General features: G+C 41.5%; 1 protein-coding gene across 1 annotated transcript in view; it reads left to right on the top strand.

Moving 5' to 3' along the window:
• The window catches only part of SLC24A3 (solute carrier family 24 (sodium/potassium/calcium exchanger), member 3), an 820,359-nt gene that overhangs the window by 584,544 nt on the left and 217,742 nt on the right, over window positions 1-18,073 (top strand). The window contains exons 4-6 of the mRNA XM_006860745.1: window positions 1,711-1,785; window positions 13,884-13,968; window positions 14,307-14,410. Coding sequence (XP_006860807.1) covers window positions 1,711-1,785; window positions 13,884-13,968; window positions 14,307-14,410 — 264 coding nt within the window. The remainder of the gene's footprint in view (window positions 1-1,710; window positions 1,786-13,883; window positions 13,969-14,306; window positions 14,411-18,073) is intronic.

Raw genomic sequence — 18,073 nt, forward strand, 5'->3', positions numbered from 1 at the left:
ACAACAACAACAACAAGTCTAGTGTTTATATAAGAGCACTGAGGAACTGCAAAAATATGAAGCAACAACTAATGCTCCCACAGCTCTCTCTGATCAGCTGGGTTCAGTAATCCTTGCAATGGCCACACAGAGCTCAGACACCACACCAACAGTTAGGGGGTTTATTAGGGAAATTAACAAGTTACAATACAGGATCAGAAAATGCTCAGGGCACAGTTAGTCCAGTCAGTTGCTGATAAATGCCCACAAGACACATCACTCCATCAGAAGCCACAGCCTGGAGGCATTGTGGGTCAGCAAACCTAGTGCTTCCACTTAAGTGCCTGGAGGCAACTCCAGTCTACAAGTAAGTTTCTTGCCCAAAGTTACTCAGCTTTACTTGCTGTGTCAGCTGGGACGCCCACTGGCCTGCCTCATGCTCTGGTTCTTGGTGGTGGTGGTGCTGCTGCGCCTATGCGCCTCCTACATTGTCACAGTTTTCTGCCCCTGAATTGAGGAGATACAATGTTCATTGTGCAGGGATCTCAGGGTCCAAAGGACACACTACATTCCTGGTTCTTTCTCTTTGATAATAGAAAGATCCCGCCCCCTCCTGCTTCGGAGATTCATTTTATACCCATGCTAGAGTTTCAACTAACATCCTCAGCTGAATCATGCCATCCTATCAGTATCTTCTCCCACCTTCTCTTACCCAGAGTCAACAGATCAGGAACATTGTTTGGTGGGAATTACAGAAGAGACTTTAAATAATTTACCACACCACAGTAACACAGTTGGTTTGCAATCAACTGTTAACCTAAAGGTTAGCACTTTGAAGCTACACAGCAGCTCCATGGAAGAAATGCCTGGAAAAATGACCCCATAAAGTTTACAGCCAGAACATTCCTGTGGAGAAGTTCTACTCTGTAACACATGGGATCACCATGAGTCAGAATCTTCTCGATGGCAGCAGGATTGTATTTATATGTGTGATAAATAAAAACATACTAAGAGAAGTAGGGTAGAGAAAAATGAGACAGAGGGGTGTCTTTGGCTTAGGTTGACTTTTGGAAAGCAACTTAAAAAGCATTCTGGAGTGAGCCAAGATGACACCTGAGGTCAGAAGGAACAACAAATTCAAAGGCCCTGGGATTCTAAAACTCGCAAGTGAAACGATATGGCATGTGTGGGGAACAAGGCGGTAAACAAGGGCAGAATAGTAGATGATGAAGACAGAAAGGAAGGTGGCATCAGGTAACATGTTGTTGTTGTTGTTTAGTGCCATTGAGTTGGTTCCAACTCATAGAGACCCTATATAGGGTTTCCAAGGACAGGCTGGTGAGCTTGAACCACCGACTTTGCAGTTCAAACCAACTTTGCATTCCAGCACATTAACCCACACGAGGTAACATATTGTTGTTGTTAAGTGCAGTCGAGTTGGTTCCACCCCATAGCGACCCTGTATAGGGTTTCTAAGAAGCAGCTAGTGAGCTTGAACCACTAACCTTGTGGTTTAAACCGACTCTGCAGCCCAGCGCATTAACCCACAGCACCACATCAGGACTGCAGATAATACATGGAGGGCTTCAAAGACTTTGTCCTCCCCTTAAGATGTTGAACTCGTGCTGATAGAAAGCATTATTGAAGTTGTATGGCCTTAGGGGAAGGCCTAACTCTCCCCTACCACTCTGCCATAACCAAGTCAACCCCTTTTCCTCTCCTCTCTTCTAGGCCATGTACATGTTCTACGCACTGGCCATTGTGTGCGATGACTTCTTCGTGCCCTCCCTGGAGAAGATCTGTGAGGTACGTGCTCTTACTCCCCCTGTGCCTGAGCCCCAGGTTCCACTCCTCCAGATCCCACAAGCTGAAGACAGACCCTAGCCCCTAAGCAAAGATTATTCAACTGTCCTCACTTGCAACATGTCCAGGGAATGCCAGGAACCACCATGCTTGAGAGTCACATACTACAATATCAATGTGAATCTCTATAAACCTGCTTACAATCCCATGGTCCTGTCAATAGTCAGAACTTAGCCCAAACGACCAACTTTCTCCAACTCCAATGGGCAAACTTACAAACACTACTGGTGCATTTCTTCCTGTTTTCTTTTCCTCTTTTAAATCCCATTCTTCCTTGTTCCCTATCATCTCCTCCACGCCCTGCTTTCTTCTCTCCCATCTCCTTCTGCTCTGGTGCCCACCTCAGTGACTTGTGATGGCCTCACAGAGTCTGACTCTTAAAGCCACACACCTCAGTCATGCATCCTCCCTGCATGTACAGAAATGCTCAAAGCCAGAGGCCCCTGAGGCAAAAGATGAAAGAGTTAGCACTGAGATCAGGAAGGGAGCCTGTGAGAAGGCATCATAGTGAACATCAGGCTGAATCCTGAGTTACATCCCTTTCATCAGAAATATTCAACATACCAAGAACTCTTTCATTCCTGGCCTCTTTCATCTCTTTGTCTGTTTTGAAATGTAGTTTCCTTTATCTGGAAGCTTTCCTTTTTATTTTGTTCTTAATTCAGAATCCCAGTTTTCAGAAGGGATCTCTCCCAAGCACACCTCCCATCTGGAACTGAAATGTCTTTATGCTAGTACCTTGCAAACTTTGTTGCCCCTTTCCTGCCCACCCCTGAGTTTCTGACTCAGCAAGTCTCAGGGAGGGGTAGGGAAGCAAGAATTTTCATTTCTAACAAGTATTCACTTGATACTGAGGCTTCTGATCCAGAAAACACACTAACTTAAGCAGTTTCTTCAACATCCTGCAAGCATGTAAGTTTTTTGTACTTCAGAAAATAATAAAAAGGAACCATTATACAATAACCACACAGAAGAATAAGAATGTAGAAGTAATAGAAGGAAAGTAAATGAGATGATATCTGAAATAGGCAGCAGGCAAGTGTGCAGTCCCTCTGATCAACGTGATTTACACTAGAAGCACTGTTGGCTTTGTCTAGCAGTGGAGGAAGCATTATACACCTGTAACTGGAGTAATGTGTCATATCTGAAATAAGAGCATTTGGGAATTTCTTCTTCATGCAAAATACAATTACTCTTTCCCCACAAAACTATTTTTCCTAAAAGCAGAGTTAAGACCTTATCCTAGAAATGTAAATGTAGTTGTCAGAACGTATTCTGCTTAGTTTAGGAGCCCATTTCAATTGTCAAGCCTCCTATATGCATCCTTGTATGAAAAGAAAACTGAAGACCTGAAAAGGGCAGAACAAAAGGGAAGGAGTGCGGTTTTTTTTGTTTTGAAGGATAACATAATAGGAAACAGACAATGAAAAGGAAAGAAAAATTTGATGAAAAAAAGAGCAGAGTTTTATTTGGTCCCTGGTATGCCAAAAGACCCCACATGTGTGTCAGTTTGCTTTACTCTGGGACTTCCATGTTATGATGCTGGAAGATATGTTCTTGGTGTTTCAAGTACCAGCAGAAACACCCATGGTGGACATGTTTCAGTGGAGCTTCCAAACTATGAACAGATGAGAAAGAAGGAATAGGAGGGTCACTTCTGAGGGATTGACCCCTGAAAACCTTATGAAAAGTAGTGAAATATTGTTTGATGACATGTGCTAGAAAATGAGCACTTAGGTAGGAAGGTACTCAAAATACAGCTAAGGAAGTCCTCCAAGTAGAGTTGACCTTAATGATGTGAATGGAGCAAAGCTTTTGAGATCTTCATTTGGTGAGGCACAACTCAACATAAGAAGAAGCAGCTGAAAACATCTATTATTAATCAGAACATTGAATTATGAAATATGAATATAGGAAAATTGGAAGTCATCAAAAATGAAATGGAGCACATAAGGATTGATAATGTAGGCATTAGTGAATTGAAATGGATGGCTATTGGACAATCATATGGTTTACTACACTAGAAAGGAAAAATTGAATAGGAATAGCATCCAGATGCATTGATAATTACTGGGGATTTGAATGTGAAAGTTGGAAACAAAAAGGAGGAACTAATAGTTGGAAAGTAGGTTCTTAGAGACAGAAATGACGCTGGCAATCACATGATAGAATTTTCAAGACCAATGACTTATTCATTACAAATTCATTACTTATGCATTACAAATACTTTTTTTCAACAATATAAACAGTGACTTCAGCAGTCAAGACATAAAATGACATATTACATTAGGCAAATCTGCTGCACAAGACCTTTTTAAAGTGTTGAAGAGCAAAGATGTCAGCTTGAGGACTAAGGTGCGCCTGAACCAAGCCATGGTATTTTCAGTAACCTCACATGCATTCGAAAGCTGGGCAGTGAATAAGGAAGACTGTAGAAGAATGATGCTTTTGAACTATTGTGTTAGAGGAGAACATTGAAAGTGCCATGGGCTGCCAAAAGAACAAACAGATCTGTGTTGGAAGAAGTACAGCCAGAGTGTTCCTTGGAGGCCAGGATGGCCAAACTTCATCTCTCATATGTCAGACATGTTGTCAGGAGGGACCAGTCGCTGGAGAAGGATATCATGTTTGGTAAGGTGGAGGGTCGGAGAAAAAGAGGAAGACCCTTAGCGAGATGGATTGACAAAATGGCAGCATCAATGGGCTCAAGTGTGGCAACATTTGTGAGGTTGGCCCAGGACCAGGCAGTGTTTCTTTCTACTGTGCATAGGGTTGCTGAGTCAGTACTGACTCAATGGCACCTAACAACAACAACAATACATGTGAGCCTTACCAGATGAAGTACACAGGAATCAAATTGATTGCATCTTTGGGACGAGATGATGGGGAAGCTCAATATCATCAGCTAAAATAAAGTAAGGGGTGAACTGTGGAACAAACCATCGATTGCTCATATGCAAGTTCAAGCTGAAGTGGAAGAAAATTAAAACAAGTTCACAAAAGATAAAATACAATCTTGAGTATATCCCACTTGAATTTAGAGATCATCTCAAGAACAAATTTGATGCGTTCAACACTAACAACTAAAGACCAAAAGTTATTAGTGGAGGGTCAGCAAAAAAGAGGAAGACCCCCCCCCCCAACAAGATGGATCGACACAGTGGCAACAACAATTGGCTCAAAACACAACAACAAGTGTGAGACTGGTGCAGGAACAGGCAGTGTGGTGTTCTATTGTGTATAAAGTCGATATGTTTTGGAACCAACTCTACAGCACCTACCAACAACAAAGGAGTTGTGAGATGACATCAAGAACATCATACAAGAAGAAAGCAAAAGGTCATTAAAAGACCGGAAAGAAAGGAAAAATCAAAGTCGTTGTCAAAAGAGACTTAGAAACTTGCTCTTGAACAGAGAGTAGCTAAAATGAATGGAAAAAATAATGAAATCAATCTGGTGAATAGAAAATCCCATAGAACAGCTTGAGAAGAAAAGGGGAGTACTGCAATGAAATATGCAAAGACCTGAGTCAGAAAACCAAAATGGAAGAACACGCTTAGCATTTCTCAACTTCAAGCCTCAAATTTGCAATATTGAAGGATTCTATGGAGTCCTGGTGTGGTGCTGCAGGTTAATATGCTGGACTGGAAGGTCAGTTTGAACCATAAGGTCAATAGTTCAAACCCACCAGGCACACCTCGGAAACCCTCTACAGGATCACTATGTGTCTGAACGGACTTGATGGCAATTAATAAGAATGACAAATGGACAAAATGTTGCACAATTCAGGGAGTATTAAAAGAAAATGGAAGAAATACACAGTCAATGTACACACATACACACACAAAAAAAATGGTAGGTGTTCAACTATATCAAGAGTTAGTATACAATAAAGAACTGATGACAGTGATATAAAACTTTCAACCTGCCCCTTGGCAAAAATACAAGACTTTAAAATTGACAGAAGACCAATTAAAATGTTTCAACAAACAGATGCAATGCTGGAAGTACTCATGGTTGATGCCAAGAAAATTGAAAGACAGCTACCTAAACAAACAATTAAAGCCCAGTCAAAGAAAGGTAATGCAACAAAATGTGGAAATTATTGAAAAACATCATTAATGTCAGATGTAAGTAAACTTTTGTTGAAGATAACTCAAAAAAGGTTACAGCAGTAAATCAACTGGGAACTGCCAGAATTCAAGCTGGATTCAAAAGAGAATGAGAATCATGGGATATTATTGCTGATGTCAGATGGGTTTGGGCTGAAAGCATAAAATACCAGAAAGATGTTTGCCTGTGTTTTATTGACTATGCAAAGTCATCCAACTGTGTAAACCATAACAAGTTCATAACAAGCTATTTTGAAGATTGCAAATTCTAGAGCATTTAATTGTGCTCATTTGGAACCTGTACCTAGAAAGAAAGGCAGTTGTTCAGACAGAGCAAGGGGGTATTTAATGGATCAAAATCAGGAAAGGTGTGCCTCAGAATTGTATCCTTTCACCATACTTATTCAAGCTGTATGCTGAGCAAATAATCTGAGAAGTTAGACTATATGAAGATGAATGAGTATCAAGATTGGAAGAAGGCTCATTAACCACTTGCAATATGAAGATGACACAACCTTGCTTGATTAAAATGAGGAAGACTTGAAGTACTTAATAATGAAGATCAAAGACTACACCCTTTAGTATGAATTGCACCTCAATATAAAGAAAACAAAAATCCTCAAAATTGTACCAATAAACATTATGATAAATGGAGAAAAGACTGAAGTTGTGATGGATATAATTTTACTTAGATCCACAATCAACACCCAGTAAGAAATTTAATGTGATATTGCTTTGGGTAAATCTGCTGCAAAAGACCTCCGTAAAGTGTTAAAAAGCAAAGATGTCACTTTGAGGACAAAGGTTTGCTTGACCCAAGTTATGATATCTTTAACCCCTTCATATGTATATATGTGAAAGCTGTAGAGTAAATAAGAAATACTGAAGAATTCATGCCTTTAATTATGCTGCTGTTAAAGTACATTGAATATACCAGGAAATTCCAGAAAAACAAGCAAATCTGACTTGGAAACAATACAACCAGAATGCTCCTTAGAAGTGATGATAGTGGGACTTTGTCTCATGTTCTTTGGACATGTCGGCATTCAACTATTTCAGGACATGATCAAAAACCTATGGTATGGAAGGAAGTAGTCCAAGCTGCACTGAAGGCAGTGGCAAAAAACACATCTCCAGGGATTGATCACATATCAGTTGAAATGTTTCAACCTACTGATGCAGCACTGGAAACACTCACTAGTCTATGCCAAGAAATTTGGAAGACAGTTACCTGGCCTACCAACTGGAAGAGATCCATATTTGTGCCCATTCCAAAGAAAGAAAAAGCAAAGATGTCACTTTGAGGACAAAGGTTCACTTGACCCAAGTCAAGGTATTTTTAACCCATTGATAGATAGATAGATAGATAGATAGATAGATAGATAGATAGATAGATAGATAGATAGATAGATGAAAGTTGGAGAGTAGAATGCAGAAACTACCAAACAATATCATTAATATCACATGCAAGTAAAATTTTGCTGAAGATAATTCCAAAACAGTTGCAGCAGCACATTGAGAGAGCTGCCAAAATTCAAACTGGATACAAAAGAGGAAGCTGTTCTATAGAATTTTCTATTCCTTATGTAAGGTAGATCTTAGTTGAAAGAATACAAGAAAGGAGTTTACTTGCATTTTATTAACTATGTAAAGGCATTCAACTGTATGGATCCAAAAAAACTATAGGAAAAAAATTGCAAGGAATGGAAATCCCAGAACATTTCATTGCACTCATGTGGAACCTGTATGTAAACCAAAAGACAACCATTTGAACAGAGCAAAGTGATGCTGAATGGTTTAAAATCAGAAAAGGTGTGCATCAAGGTTGTTTTCTTTCATCATACTTATTCAATCTATATTCTGAGCAAATTATCCCATAAACTAGATTTTATGAAAAACAATGTAGCATCAGGATTGGAGGAAGTCTCACCAACAACCTGAAATATGCAGGTGACACAATCTTGCTTGCTGACAGCAAAGAGGATTTGAAGCACTTGATGAGATCAAACACCACAGCCTTCAATATGGGTTGTAACTTAATGTAAAGAAAATAAAAATCCTCACAACTGTACCAATAAACAACATTATGATAAATGGAGCAAAGATTGAAGTTGTCAAATATTTCTTTTTTCTTGGATCCACCATTTATGTTCATGGAAGCAGCAGTCAAGATATCAAATAGTGTATTACAACGGACAAATCTGCTGCAAAAGACCTCTTTAAAGTGTTAAAGAGTAAGGATGTTACTTTGAGGACTAAGGTACGCCTGACCCAGCCAGGATATTTTTAATCATCTCATAAGCATGTGAAAGCTGGACAGTAAAGAAGGAAGATAAGCATGTGAAAGCTGGACAGTAAAGAAGGAAGATGAAGAAGAAGCAATGCCTTTGAATGATGGTGTTGGTGATGAATACTGAAAGTACCATGGTCTTCCAGGAGAACAGATACATTGGTCCCGGAAGAAGTACAACTAGAGTGCCCCTTAGAAGCCATTATGGTAAGGCTTTGTCCCATGTACTTTGGACATAGTATCAGGAGGGACCAGACCTGAAGAAAGGACATCATGCTGGATAAAGTAGAGGGTTAACAAGATGGACAGTGGCTATAAAAATGGACCCAAACATATTAACAGCTGTGAGGATGGCACAGGACCAATCAGTGCTTCATTCTGTTGTGCATAGGGTATCTATGAGTTGGAGCTGACTCAATGACACCTAACAAACACATGCCAAAAGAAGTCATGGTGCCATGGTAGTGCAATGGTTAAAGCATCTGTTGCTAACCAAAAGGTGAGTGGTTCAAACCCACCAACTGCTCCAGATGGAAAAAAATGTGATTGAATGCTTCCATAAAGATTTATAGTCTTGGAAATCCTATGAGGCTATTCTACTTTGGTCTGCAGGGTCAAAAAATTGGAAAGAACTCATCACCAGTGAGTTTGATTTTGGTATGGTATGCTGAAGGAGACTCTGTTTTTGGCTGCTAACCAAAAGACTCATGGTTTGAGTGCACCCAGAGGCACCTCAGAAAAAAGGCCTGGTAACTTACTTCTCCAAAATCAGCCATTAAAAACCCTGTAGAGAAGTCTCAGCGCTGCCTCTTCTCTGGAGTCCTCTCATCTGTCCCCACAGCCTCTTCCTGCCTCCTCTTGGCTTCGCCGCAGCAGACACTCCAGTGGAACCCCAACCTCTGAGCAAAGCTTTTCCCTATATCCTTTTTTTTTTCTTTCCACTACAGCCTCCTCACACGGTGATGCCGGTGGGCCTCACAGAAATTTTATCCCCTCACTGGCCTCACGCTAGTATCACATGTCCACTATCCAGAACTTCCACTCTTTTGACCCCTTTGCTGATGCAACTAAGGGTGATGACTTACTCCCGGCAGGGACTGAAGATTACACTCATATAAGAATCCAGCAAGGGAACTGCAGAAAGACACTGACTATACTGTTCAGGGCATTGCAGATGATTATGACAAAAAGAAACTTGTGAAAGCTTTCCAAAAGAAATTTGCCCATAAGGGTAATGTGAACATCCTGAATACGGTGAGGTTATTCAGCTTCAAGGTGACCAAAGGAAAAATATTTGCCAGTTTCTCTTGGAGGTTGGCATTGTCAAGGAGGAGCAGCTTAAGGCTCATGGATTCTAAAATGAACCTAAATACATGGAGAATTTCTTGAATAATTTTGTTCTCAAGACCCGGTTTGGCTGCCTTGTGAAATGATTCCCTACAGCCAATGGACTTTTCATTTATTTAATCATTCAAACTCCCATTCACATCTGAACGATTTCAGAAAACATGGGTTATGTAGGCTAGTAACACATAAGAAAATTGTAGTAAGATGGAAACAAAACCCTGTATTCATCTTAACATGTTTCCAATAGAAAAGATTTTGTTTTGAGTGTTTGTTGTTCTATTTATCACTTTTCATTTGATTAAAAATGTTTGTTGTATTAAACCCTGTATGTTGCAGCTTAACAAAAAAAATATTTAAAAATCTGTGAATCCTTTTGTGAGCAGTTATGCTCCCAAATCTAAGCAAGTAAGATATATATGTAAATGCTTTGTGTTTCATAACTGGAGTACTCGTCCTGTAAAGTGTTCTAATTATCTTCAGCTGCTGTTAAACCCAAAGATACGTATAAACGTATGTGGCTTGTGCTATTCATTTATTGACTTAAAAAATTAGAAGCAAAAGCCAGAACCACTACTTGCAAGCTAATTAAAAGTTGTGATTAAATGTAAAAAACAAAACAAAACAAAACCCTGTGGAGCAGTTTTACTGTGGCACACTCCATGGCAACTGAACTATACCAGAAATGATTCAGTTGGTAAATGTGTTTGGAGCTAATATGTCCACGTTTTAGTACATTTAATTATCACCAGAACTCTGCAAGTAATTATTATTATTATCCCCTCTTTACAGACCAGGAAACCAGGTTTCTGAGAAGCTGAGTAATTTGCCCTAGGTCACACACCTAGTGCCCAGATTTAAACTTATGAACCTCGCTTTCTTAGGCTTATCTCTACCCCACTGAAAAAGACAAACATGGAGGAAACCATGCTTCTACTTAGAACTGCTCCACCTGTCAGATTCACAACCACAGAGGGAGGGTAGGAAACAAGAGCATCTTAAACTTGGATGGCATTTTCCAGAACTCCTCCAGCTCCCACACCCAAGGTCCATAGTAATATGCAATCTCAATCTAACACAGGATCCCCAATGCCTGCTTGTCTCCTAAGAAACCATGTGACTCCTTCCTTAAACAGCTCTAAATGCTGCAGAACCAGTATGTCTGTGAAGGGTGGGTGGAATGAGGAAACAGTATACATATATTTAGAGACCCAGTCTGTTTATATCTCCTGAGAGGTGAGAGACCTATTTCCTCTGGAATTACATTGTTGTTATTAAGTGCCTGTATAGGGTTTCTGAGGAGCAGCTGGTGGGTTTGATCTGCCAACCTTGTGGTTCACAGTCCAGGGCTGGTCCTACAGTACTACACAAGGAGTCCAATATACTTTCTTAAAAACTTAAAGGATCATGGTGAGAGTCTACCCAAGCTAGCTAGAGGACTTCTCTGACTCCGATCTTTGTGTACCTTCCTTTGTGTTCCCTAATCACCTTTCAGTGATGTGATACTGTGTTTTGAATTATTGTTCTTAAACTAAAATTGGGGGTGAGAAGTTACAAACTCAAAAGGGTATTGTTTTCAGGTTTAGTAAAAGATGAGTTGAAGAAGGAAGCCACACCATTCAACAAATCATAAGTTAAGTTACAATTAATTTTTTACTCAGTTTCAAATATTTTAAAGTGGAAGTCACAAAAAATGAAGGTTGGAGTGGAACAAAAGAAAGAAACTGGAAGAAAAATGGGTGTGTGCAGGGTCAGGACTGGAGCAGCCCTTGGAGATACGATCTCTATGGCAGAACTTTTCAAGGAAGGGTATTTGAGGTAGAGAAAAGTATGAGTCATAGGACCAGGGGAGGGTGATACATGCGGCTTGAATCTGTGTAGGAAGCCCTGATCATCAGGCCAGACATTAGGAGTTATTAAGTACTCAGGAGGGAACTAGGGAAGGCGTTTGGTACTGTGTCATGGTAGATGGAAGGAATCACTTAGCTAGTGATTCTAAGATGCTTCTAGGACTGAAGTGTTTAGGGATAAGAGGAAAAGATGTAGGAGATATGAAAACAGAATTAAAGTGATTGGACATAGGGATAAAGAGGAGAGAGGACCAGAAATGACCCCAACCTAAGTTTAGACTCCCACCTCATCTCAAAGACCGTCAACTATTCGAGACTCATGACCAGTGTCTGCAGTCACTCCCTGAACGGTGATCTCTGTTCCATTACAGGTGTACACCACCACACCTTAGGCCTGCTCAGAGAGCAGAGAAACACAGACCAAAAATCCTGTTGCTTCCAAGTTGATTCTGACTCATTGTAACCCTACAGAACAAAGTAGAACAGCCCCACAAAGTTTCCAAGTCTGTAATCTTTCCAGAAACAGACTGCCACCACGCTCTCCTACATTCAGAATGCTGGTGTATTCGAACCACCAACCTTTGAGTTAGCAGCTTAAACCACTGCACCCCCACTAGTCCTGCTGCAGCAGAGACACGTCAGGCAGTAGCTCCATGGCTTACACCGCGGCCATGCTGCCTCTTCATTGGTGGACAAGGCAGTTCCATGATGGAGAGGCTGGAGAAGGAAAAAATCAGCAGAGACTAACCCCTCCTAGATGGAAAGTAAATGGGCTGGCTATTTACTGGCAATAGCTTACCTTCTGGGTTATGATTAGATGTGAACATGCTGAACATGATATCCAGGCTCTAATGTGTACTTGGCTTCTTGCAGATCACCTTTCAGTTCAACAACAGAGTGACATGGAAAGCTAGATCGTGTAGAGTGTCTTAACAGTGTATATGTCTCATCAACACCTTGTTCATTATGCCTATCCTGGAGTTTCAAGTCAACACTGAGGATGGGGAGGTGGATTCAGGATACTGACCCACCTACCCTCCAATCCTCCACAGTGTATCCCTCTGGAATCAGAACTTCCAGACTAGTTTCCACAGTCTCATTTAATCTCTAGATTAGCAAAGTATTACATAATTTAGGATATTGTACATTAAAAACTCTGGACTAGTGGCACCTTTTTTTTTTTTTTTAAGTTTTTATTGTGAATTGGGTGAAGGTTTGCAGACCATTATCAATTCATGAACATGTTTTGTTTCATAGCATTGATTGCTATCCCCACAATGTAACATCACTCATTTCACTTCGTCCCTGTCTTTTCCTATTTCCATCCCTCCTTCCTTCCTAACCTTCTGAACTTTGTTCTTGGGTGAATCCTGCTCCCTTTTCTCTCAAATGGTTGACTATTCTAAGCTGTATACTTCCCTAATGTTAAAAACTTGTCTGTTGTTTGGCTGAAAATTGAGTCGGGGTGAGTTCATTTCCAGACCTAAAGGATGACTGAAGGTCACAGTTTGTGAGGTTCTACCAATCTCTATCCAACCTGTAAGCCTGGTCTCTTTTATGATTTGGGGTTTTGTTCCACATTTTTCTCCTAATCTATCCCAGACCTTTTAACATGATCCCTTTCAGAGCAATTGATAGTGGGAGTCAGGCACCATTTAGTTCTGGCTTCAGAGCTGTGCAGACTGATGTTCTCATGGACCGTTACTCTGTTGGACCAATTATTTCCATGTGTCTTCAGTTTTCTTCAATCTTCTTTCCTCCAGACAGGGAGATACCAATCTTTGCACCTTAGATGGCCACTCACAAACTTTTAAGACCCCAATTGCACTCATCAAAGTCAGATGTAAAATATTGCTTTTGTGGACTATGTTCACAGTGTGATGCCAGCAGACCTTGGTGTTCTCTATGACCATAGTCCTGGGCCCTCAAGCCCAGCGACTCATCCCCTTAAGGTGTTTGGTTAGGTCTAAGAAGTTTTCATAAGACACTTTTTTTAAAAAAATGAAGATACCTAGCAGCAGCAGGATCATAATTTGAGCATTGTTGTCATTGAACAGGAAGTGAGTATTCAGTACTGCCTCAATCTGCCATGAGCTATGGCCTCATATTAGCTCACTCCCTTCATCCCTATCACCTGCATGACCCTAGAGGCATTTGGATTGAGAACCCAGATCTCCTCATGAGCGTTAGCTCATGTGAGCATGCAGCCATTTCTCTGGTCACTGCTGAGGAAGGCAATGAAAGGAGCTTTCCCCAAAGTAGTCCAAATGTGTGGCTGGGGTCTGGGAGCATGAAGCTGGAGGCAGAATCTGAGACCTAATACCACTGCTGTCACTGAAGCCTTGGCCTTTGCTCTTCAGGGCATAGGGTCTCAGCCAAGTCTCAGCCACCTCTGCTCCCAGAAGGAACCTTGACTCATGTGTGTTTTTGTTTGCTTCCATGTAGCGCTTGCATCTCAGTGAAGATGTGGCTGGGGCCACATTCATGGCGGCGGGGAGCTCGGCCCCAGAACTGTTCACATCTGTCATAGGTATGTGGTGTCGTGGGAGCATCTTAGCCATCCTCTATGAAGGAAGGGGCTCTGGGGACACAGGGCCTTCCTGTAGGAATACCTCGGTTCTACTGCTTGCAGGGAATGAGAATCCAGAGACCCCAATGAGCAAAGGATCAGCCTCCTGCTCAGTTACAATTATTATTTTTGTTAAGAGACACTTTTATTTTGTATGAACTTGTCCCAGACAGTGCTTCTGTGAGACAGTCTTCTTTCTCCCCCTGCACTGTTTCCTGTAAATCCAGAAAACAGTCAGACTTCTAAAAGCTCCCTTCTTCCAGCTTGGTGTCGCAGCTGACATGGATTCTGTGTTTCAGGGGTCTTCATCACAAAGGGCGATGTGGGCGTTGGGACCATCGTGGGCTCGGCTGTGTTCAATATCCTCTGTATCATTGGTGTCTGTGGACTCTTCGCAGGGCAGGTAAGACCAGTGGTTCCTTTGTGATAGCTGGATGTTGCATCTGGGGAGAAGGATGCCAAGGTGAGGTGGTGAATGGTTCTGTGGGAGCACAGCAGCAAAGACCAGTGGTGTAGGGCAGCTGAGAGTTGAGGCTGCTAACATGGGACTGGAAACTCGCAAGCCATTGTTATTTGGCCCCCATGTTGAGAGGATATAGAAAACTTGGGTCTTCATAAATACTTAAGCAGCCTGCAAGGTGCAGGTTACGATTTGAAAGTGTCACACTCAGAACCCTTTTGACATATCACTGATTTGCACAATGGCCTGGGTCCTTCATGAGTGCTGGTGTTTGTTTTAAAAAGACACCAGAAATCTCCCAGCAGAGTGGAGGCTGTGAATTGTCTTCAGGTGTGATAGCTTGCAGCACACCTAAGGGCTGGCACCTGTCCTACCTGCTCTGTGTCCCAGCTTCTGAAGAGGCATCTTATTTTGGAAACAACATGGTCTTGGGTTCCTTCTACCTAAACTTCCAGGATTCTGGTATCCTCTAGAAAACAGTGACTTCTGGGAACCCACTAAAGTCACCTTATTGTACTTAAAATCAAAAACACTTTTCATCAAGTCAGTTCCAACTATTAATGATCCCATGTGTGTCAGAGAAGAACTGTGCTCCATAGAATTTTCAATGGCAAATTTTTCAAAAGTTGCTCACCAGGCCTTTCTCCCAAGGTGTCTGTGAGGGGCTTGCACCTCCAACCTATTTGTTAGCAGCTGAAAACGCATTAATCACTTGAGCACTCAAACTTCTGTTTAGAAACCTGGTTAGTCCTAATCAGTTCCTTCACTACGGAATGTGCAGAGTCCTGCTCAAGGCTGCTGGTGGACAGGATCAGGAGAGCTGTGGTCCTGGGGAACCCTTCTCACAAGACTTGTTTCTACAACCATCTGTCTTTCTGTCAGCTGACCAGGAGAACCCAGTGCCGTTTCTCTGATGTACTCTGGCGCACTCTTACTGCTCTCTAAAACCACATTTTTCATTTGCATCATCTCCTTCATGCAGGTTGATTTCCCCCAGTTGCCTCTGTGTGACACCTTGATTTTATCAGGAATCCAGCCCTGGAACCCACAGGGGATGGGCCATTTCTGAAATAGTAACTCCCAGACAGCCATTTCCATGAGTGGTGATTGGGTTCTGTCCAACATGACAGATGGAACATTTTCTTTTTGATCATTCTTCTGGTTGATTATGTCTCATTTCAGATTATGTGGGCCCACCTAGAAAAGCAGTCAGTACAAGAAATGCACCTCTGTGTTTACCTTTGGTGCCATTTGCACTGGACTTTGCACTCATCTGTGTTGGGCACCTCCTAGTCTTATAGGAGGATTGGTCAACAAGGGAAGAGCCTGTTGCTGGTTATTGTTGTTGTTGAATCATAGTCACCCTCTATAGAGTTTCCAAGGAGTGGCGGTGGGTTTGAACTGCTAACCTTGTGGTTAGTAGTCCAATGCTTATCCTAAAGTGCCACACCACTCCCTTAGTTAACATTGTCACTATGAGTATTAGCCTGGTCATTATATTAGTATTGTCATTACTCATTTGTACTTGAAGTTTGAATCCAAAGCGAGTCTAAAAGGGGGGAAATAATGTAAAGAAATGAAGCAATTAACAGGGAAGTGACTAGTAAATGCCAAGCAACCAATGACTTATGGTTTGGATGCAATTTTGTTTCAGAATTTATTAGCATTTCACTTAATTACCAGTTTGGTTAGAACACCTGCATAAAAAGCAAATTGCCTCCTGAACTTCAGCTGGGGTTGCTATTAGTCACTTTAGCTCCGTTGGAAGTTTTCTGTTTGGCTCACCTCCCAAGCCCATGCAGTCATGGAGAAAATAGCCATGTCTGAGCTCAGAGTCCACACATTGACTCTGGGGGCCAGCCCTTTCTCCTAGCATCCCTTCTTTTTCCAAAGACATCCATCTCTACTCCTCAGGGTTTTATAGAATCCCTGCAGTATTTGCAGAAAAGGGAAAATGATGGTTGGGAAAGAACATGGGTCCAGGAGTCAGAATGCCCTGGATTTGAATCCTGACTGCCACTTTCTGGGTGAAGGACCTTGGAGAAATTACTCCCTGACCTAATTTTCTTCATCTATTGAGCACCTACCTCCTAGCATTGCTCTGAAGATGAAACATAGCATGTTCCACATCAGTAGCACCTGGCAACAAGGTAACTGCTCAATACATTAGACACCATTAGCAACTTTCAGAAGACTCCTCATCTCTTGAGGTCCTTACCTCCAAAATTCCATCCTCCAGCACTGTGATACTTTGACCATCTAACTTCTCTCACACTTGAGCTATGCCCATTGGGAAGGAGAAGGAAGTCAGAGACGAGGTCTCGTAAATAAAAATCAAAATGAGGAGAGGTTAATAGAAGGACTGTAGCCGCTGTGTGCCGCTGACTTGGTTCAGACTCTTTACAGGAGCAGAAAACTCTATTCTTCCCCCACGAAATGACTGGTGAATTCTAACTGCTGACCTACCACTTACCAGCCTAACATGTAACCCATTATGCTACCAGGACTCCTTATGATAGGAGGACTGTCTCCATGGAAAGAAAATAAAAATCTATGAGGAATGAAGGCTGCACATCCTGACATATTGACACGAGCCCTCCCAGGTGGCTGAAGCTATTGTAGTGAAACTTTACAGCGAAGGATGGCTATTGGGAATCCAATCCTGAGTCTCACATAGCATTGTTACTTATATGGCTGGCAGAATGAGCAGTGGGTGTCATGGGCATCTCCCTGATGCATTCCACCATCAAGCGCTGCTTATGATCGAGTCTGCTACCCATTTGAAATTCCAGTAATTAAGCTGTGAAGTTTGAGCTCCTGTCTCAATTAGCGTTTTGATGAATTCGCTGTAATTAAATGTCTGCTGTACTTGGAGTTTGCAAACATACCCAGTGCTCTGATGTTCGCCTGAGGTGGTTCGGGGAGTTGTATGGGACAAGAAGGAAATTTCTTCTTAGAAAGTGGCTTCTAGAGAGATTCTTAGCATCCCTGAAAGACTTTCTTACAGTTGGGCACCTATATAAAAATTTTAAATCATAAAAAACATGAAACTTCTGATGCAACATATGAATGTATTTCCATGGCATAAATTAACATATTGTATCCTAAGGACTCATGTCAAATTTTGTAAAACAATGTGTTTAGGAATTTAAAACTGCCATTTATAACATGTTATGCTTGAAATATTTAGCCATAAACAGAAAATAAACTGTTTAACTGCATCCCAGATTAGGACTTTTCATATTCCAGCTAGTGTGCGTTAGCCAATAGCTGCAGTTTATGATGAAGATCTCTAATATCAGCTCTCCTGGCATCCTTGAAATGAGCCTGATGTTCCTTTGTGAGGTCCATCTAGTCATGGCTAGAATCATCTTTCTTCAAATAACACTTCTGCCCTTGCTGGTTCTCTTACATGAACCCAAGCAGTGCCCAGATTATCATCTTTGAAGCCTGACTTAGTTTGAATTTCCTCAGAAGAAGACTCTCTAAGCAAGGATTTGGGTACAAAAGATGGCCATTTGAAAGATGGCCCCAAAAAATGCCAGCAGGGGAGTGAGCAAATGATGCCCAGAAGATAAAGCAGTCAATGAAGAGTATGTTAGCAAG

The sequence above is a fragment of the Chrysochloris asiatica genome, unplaced genomic scaffold (assembly GCF_000296735.1).
Source record: "Chrysochloris asiatica unplaced genomic scaffold, ChrAsi1.0 scaffold00039, whole genome shotgun sequence".
In the NCBI taxonomy this organism is placed as follows: domain Eukaryota; kingdom Metazoa; phylum Chordata; class Mammalia; order Afrosoricida; family Chrysochloridae; genus Chrysochloris; species Chrysochloris asiatica.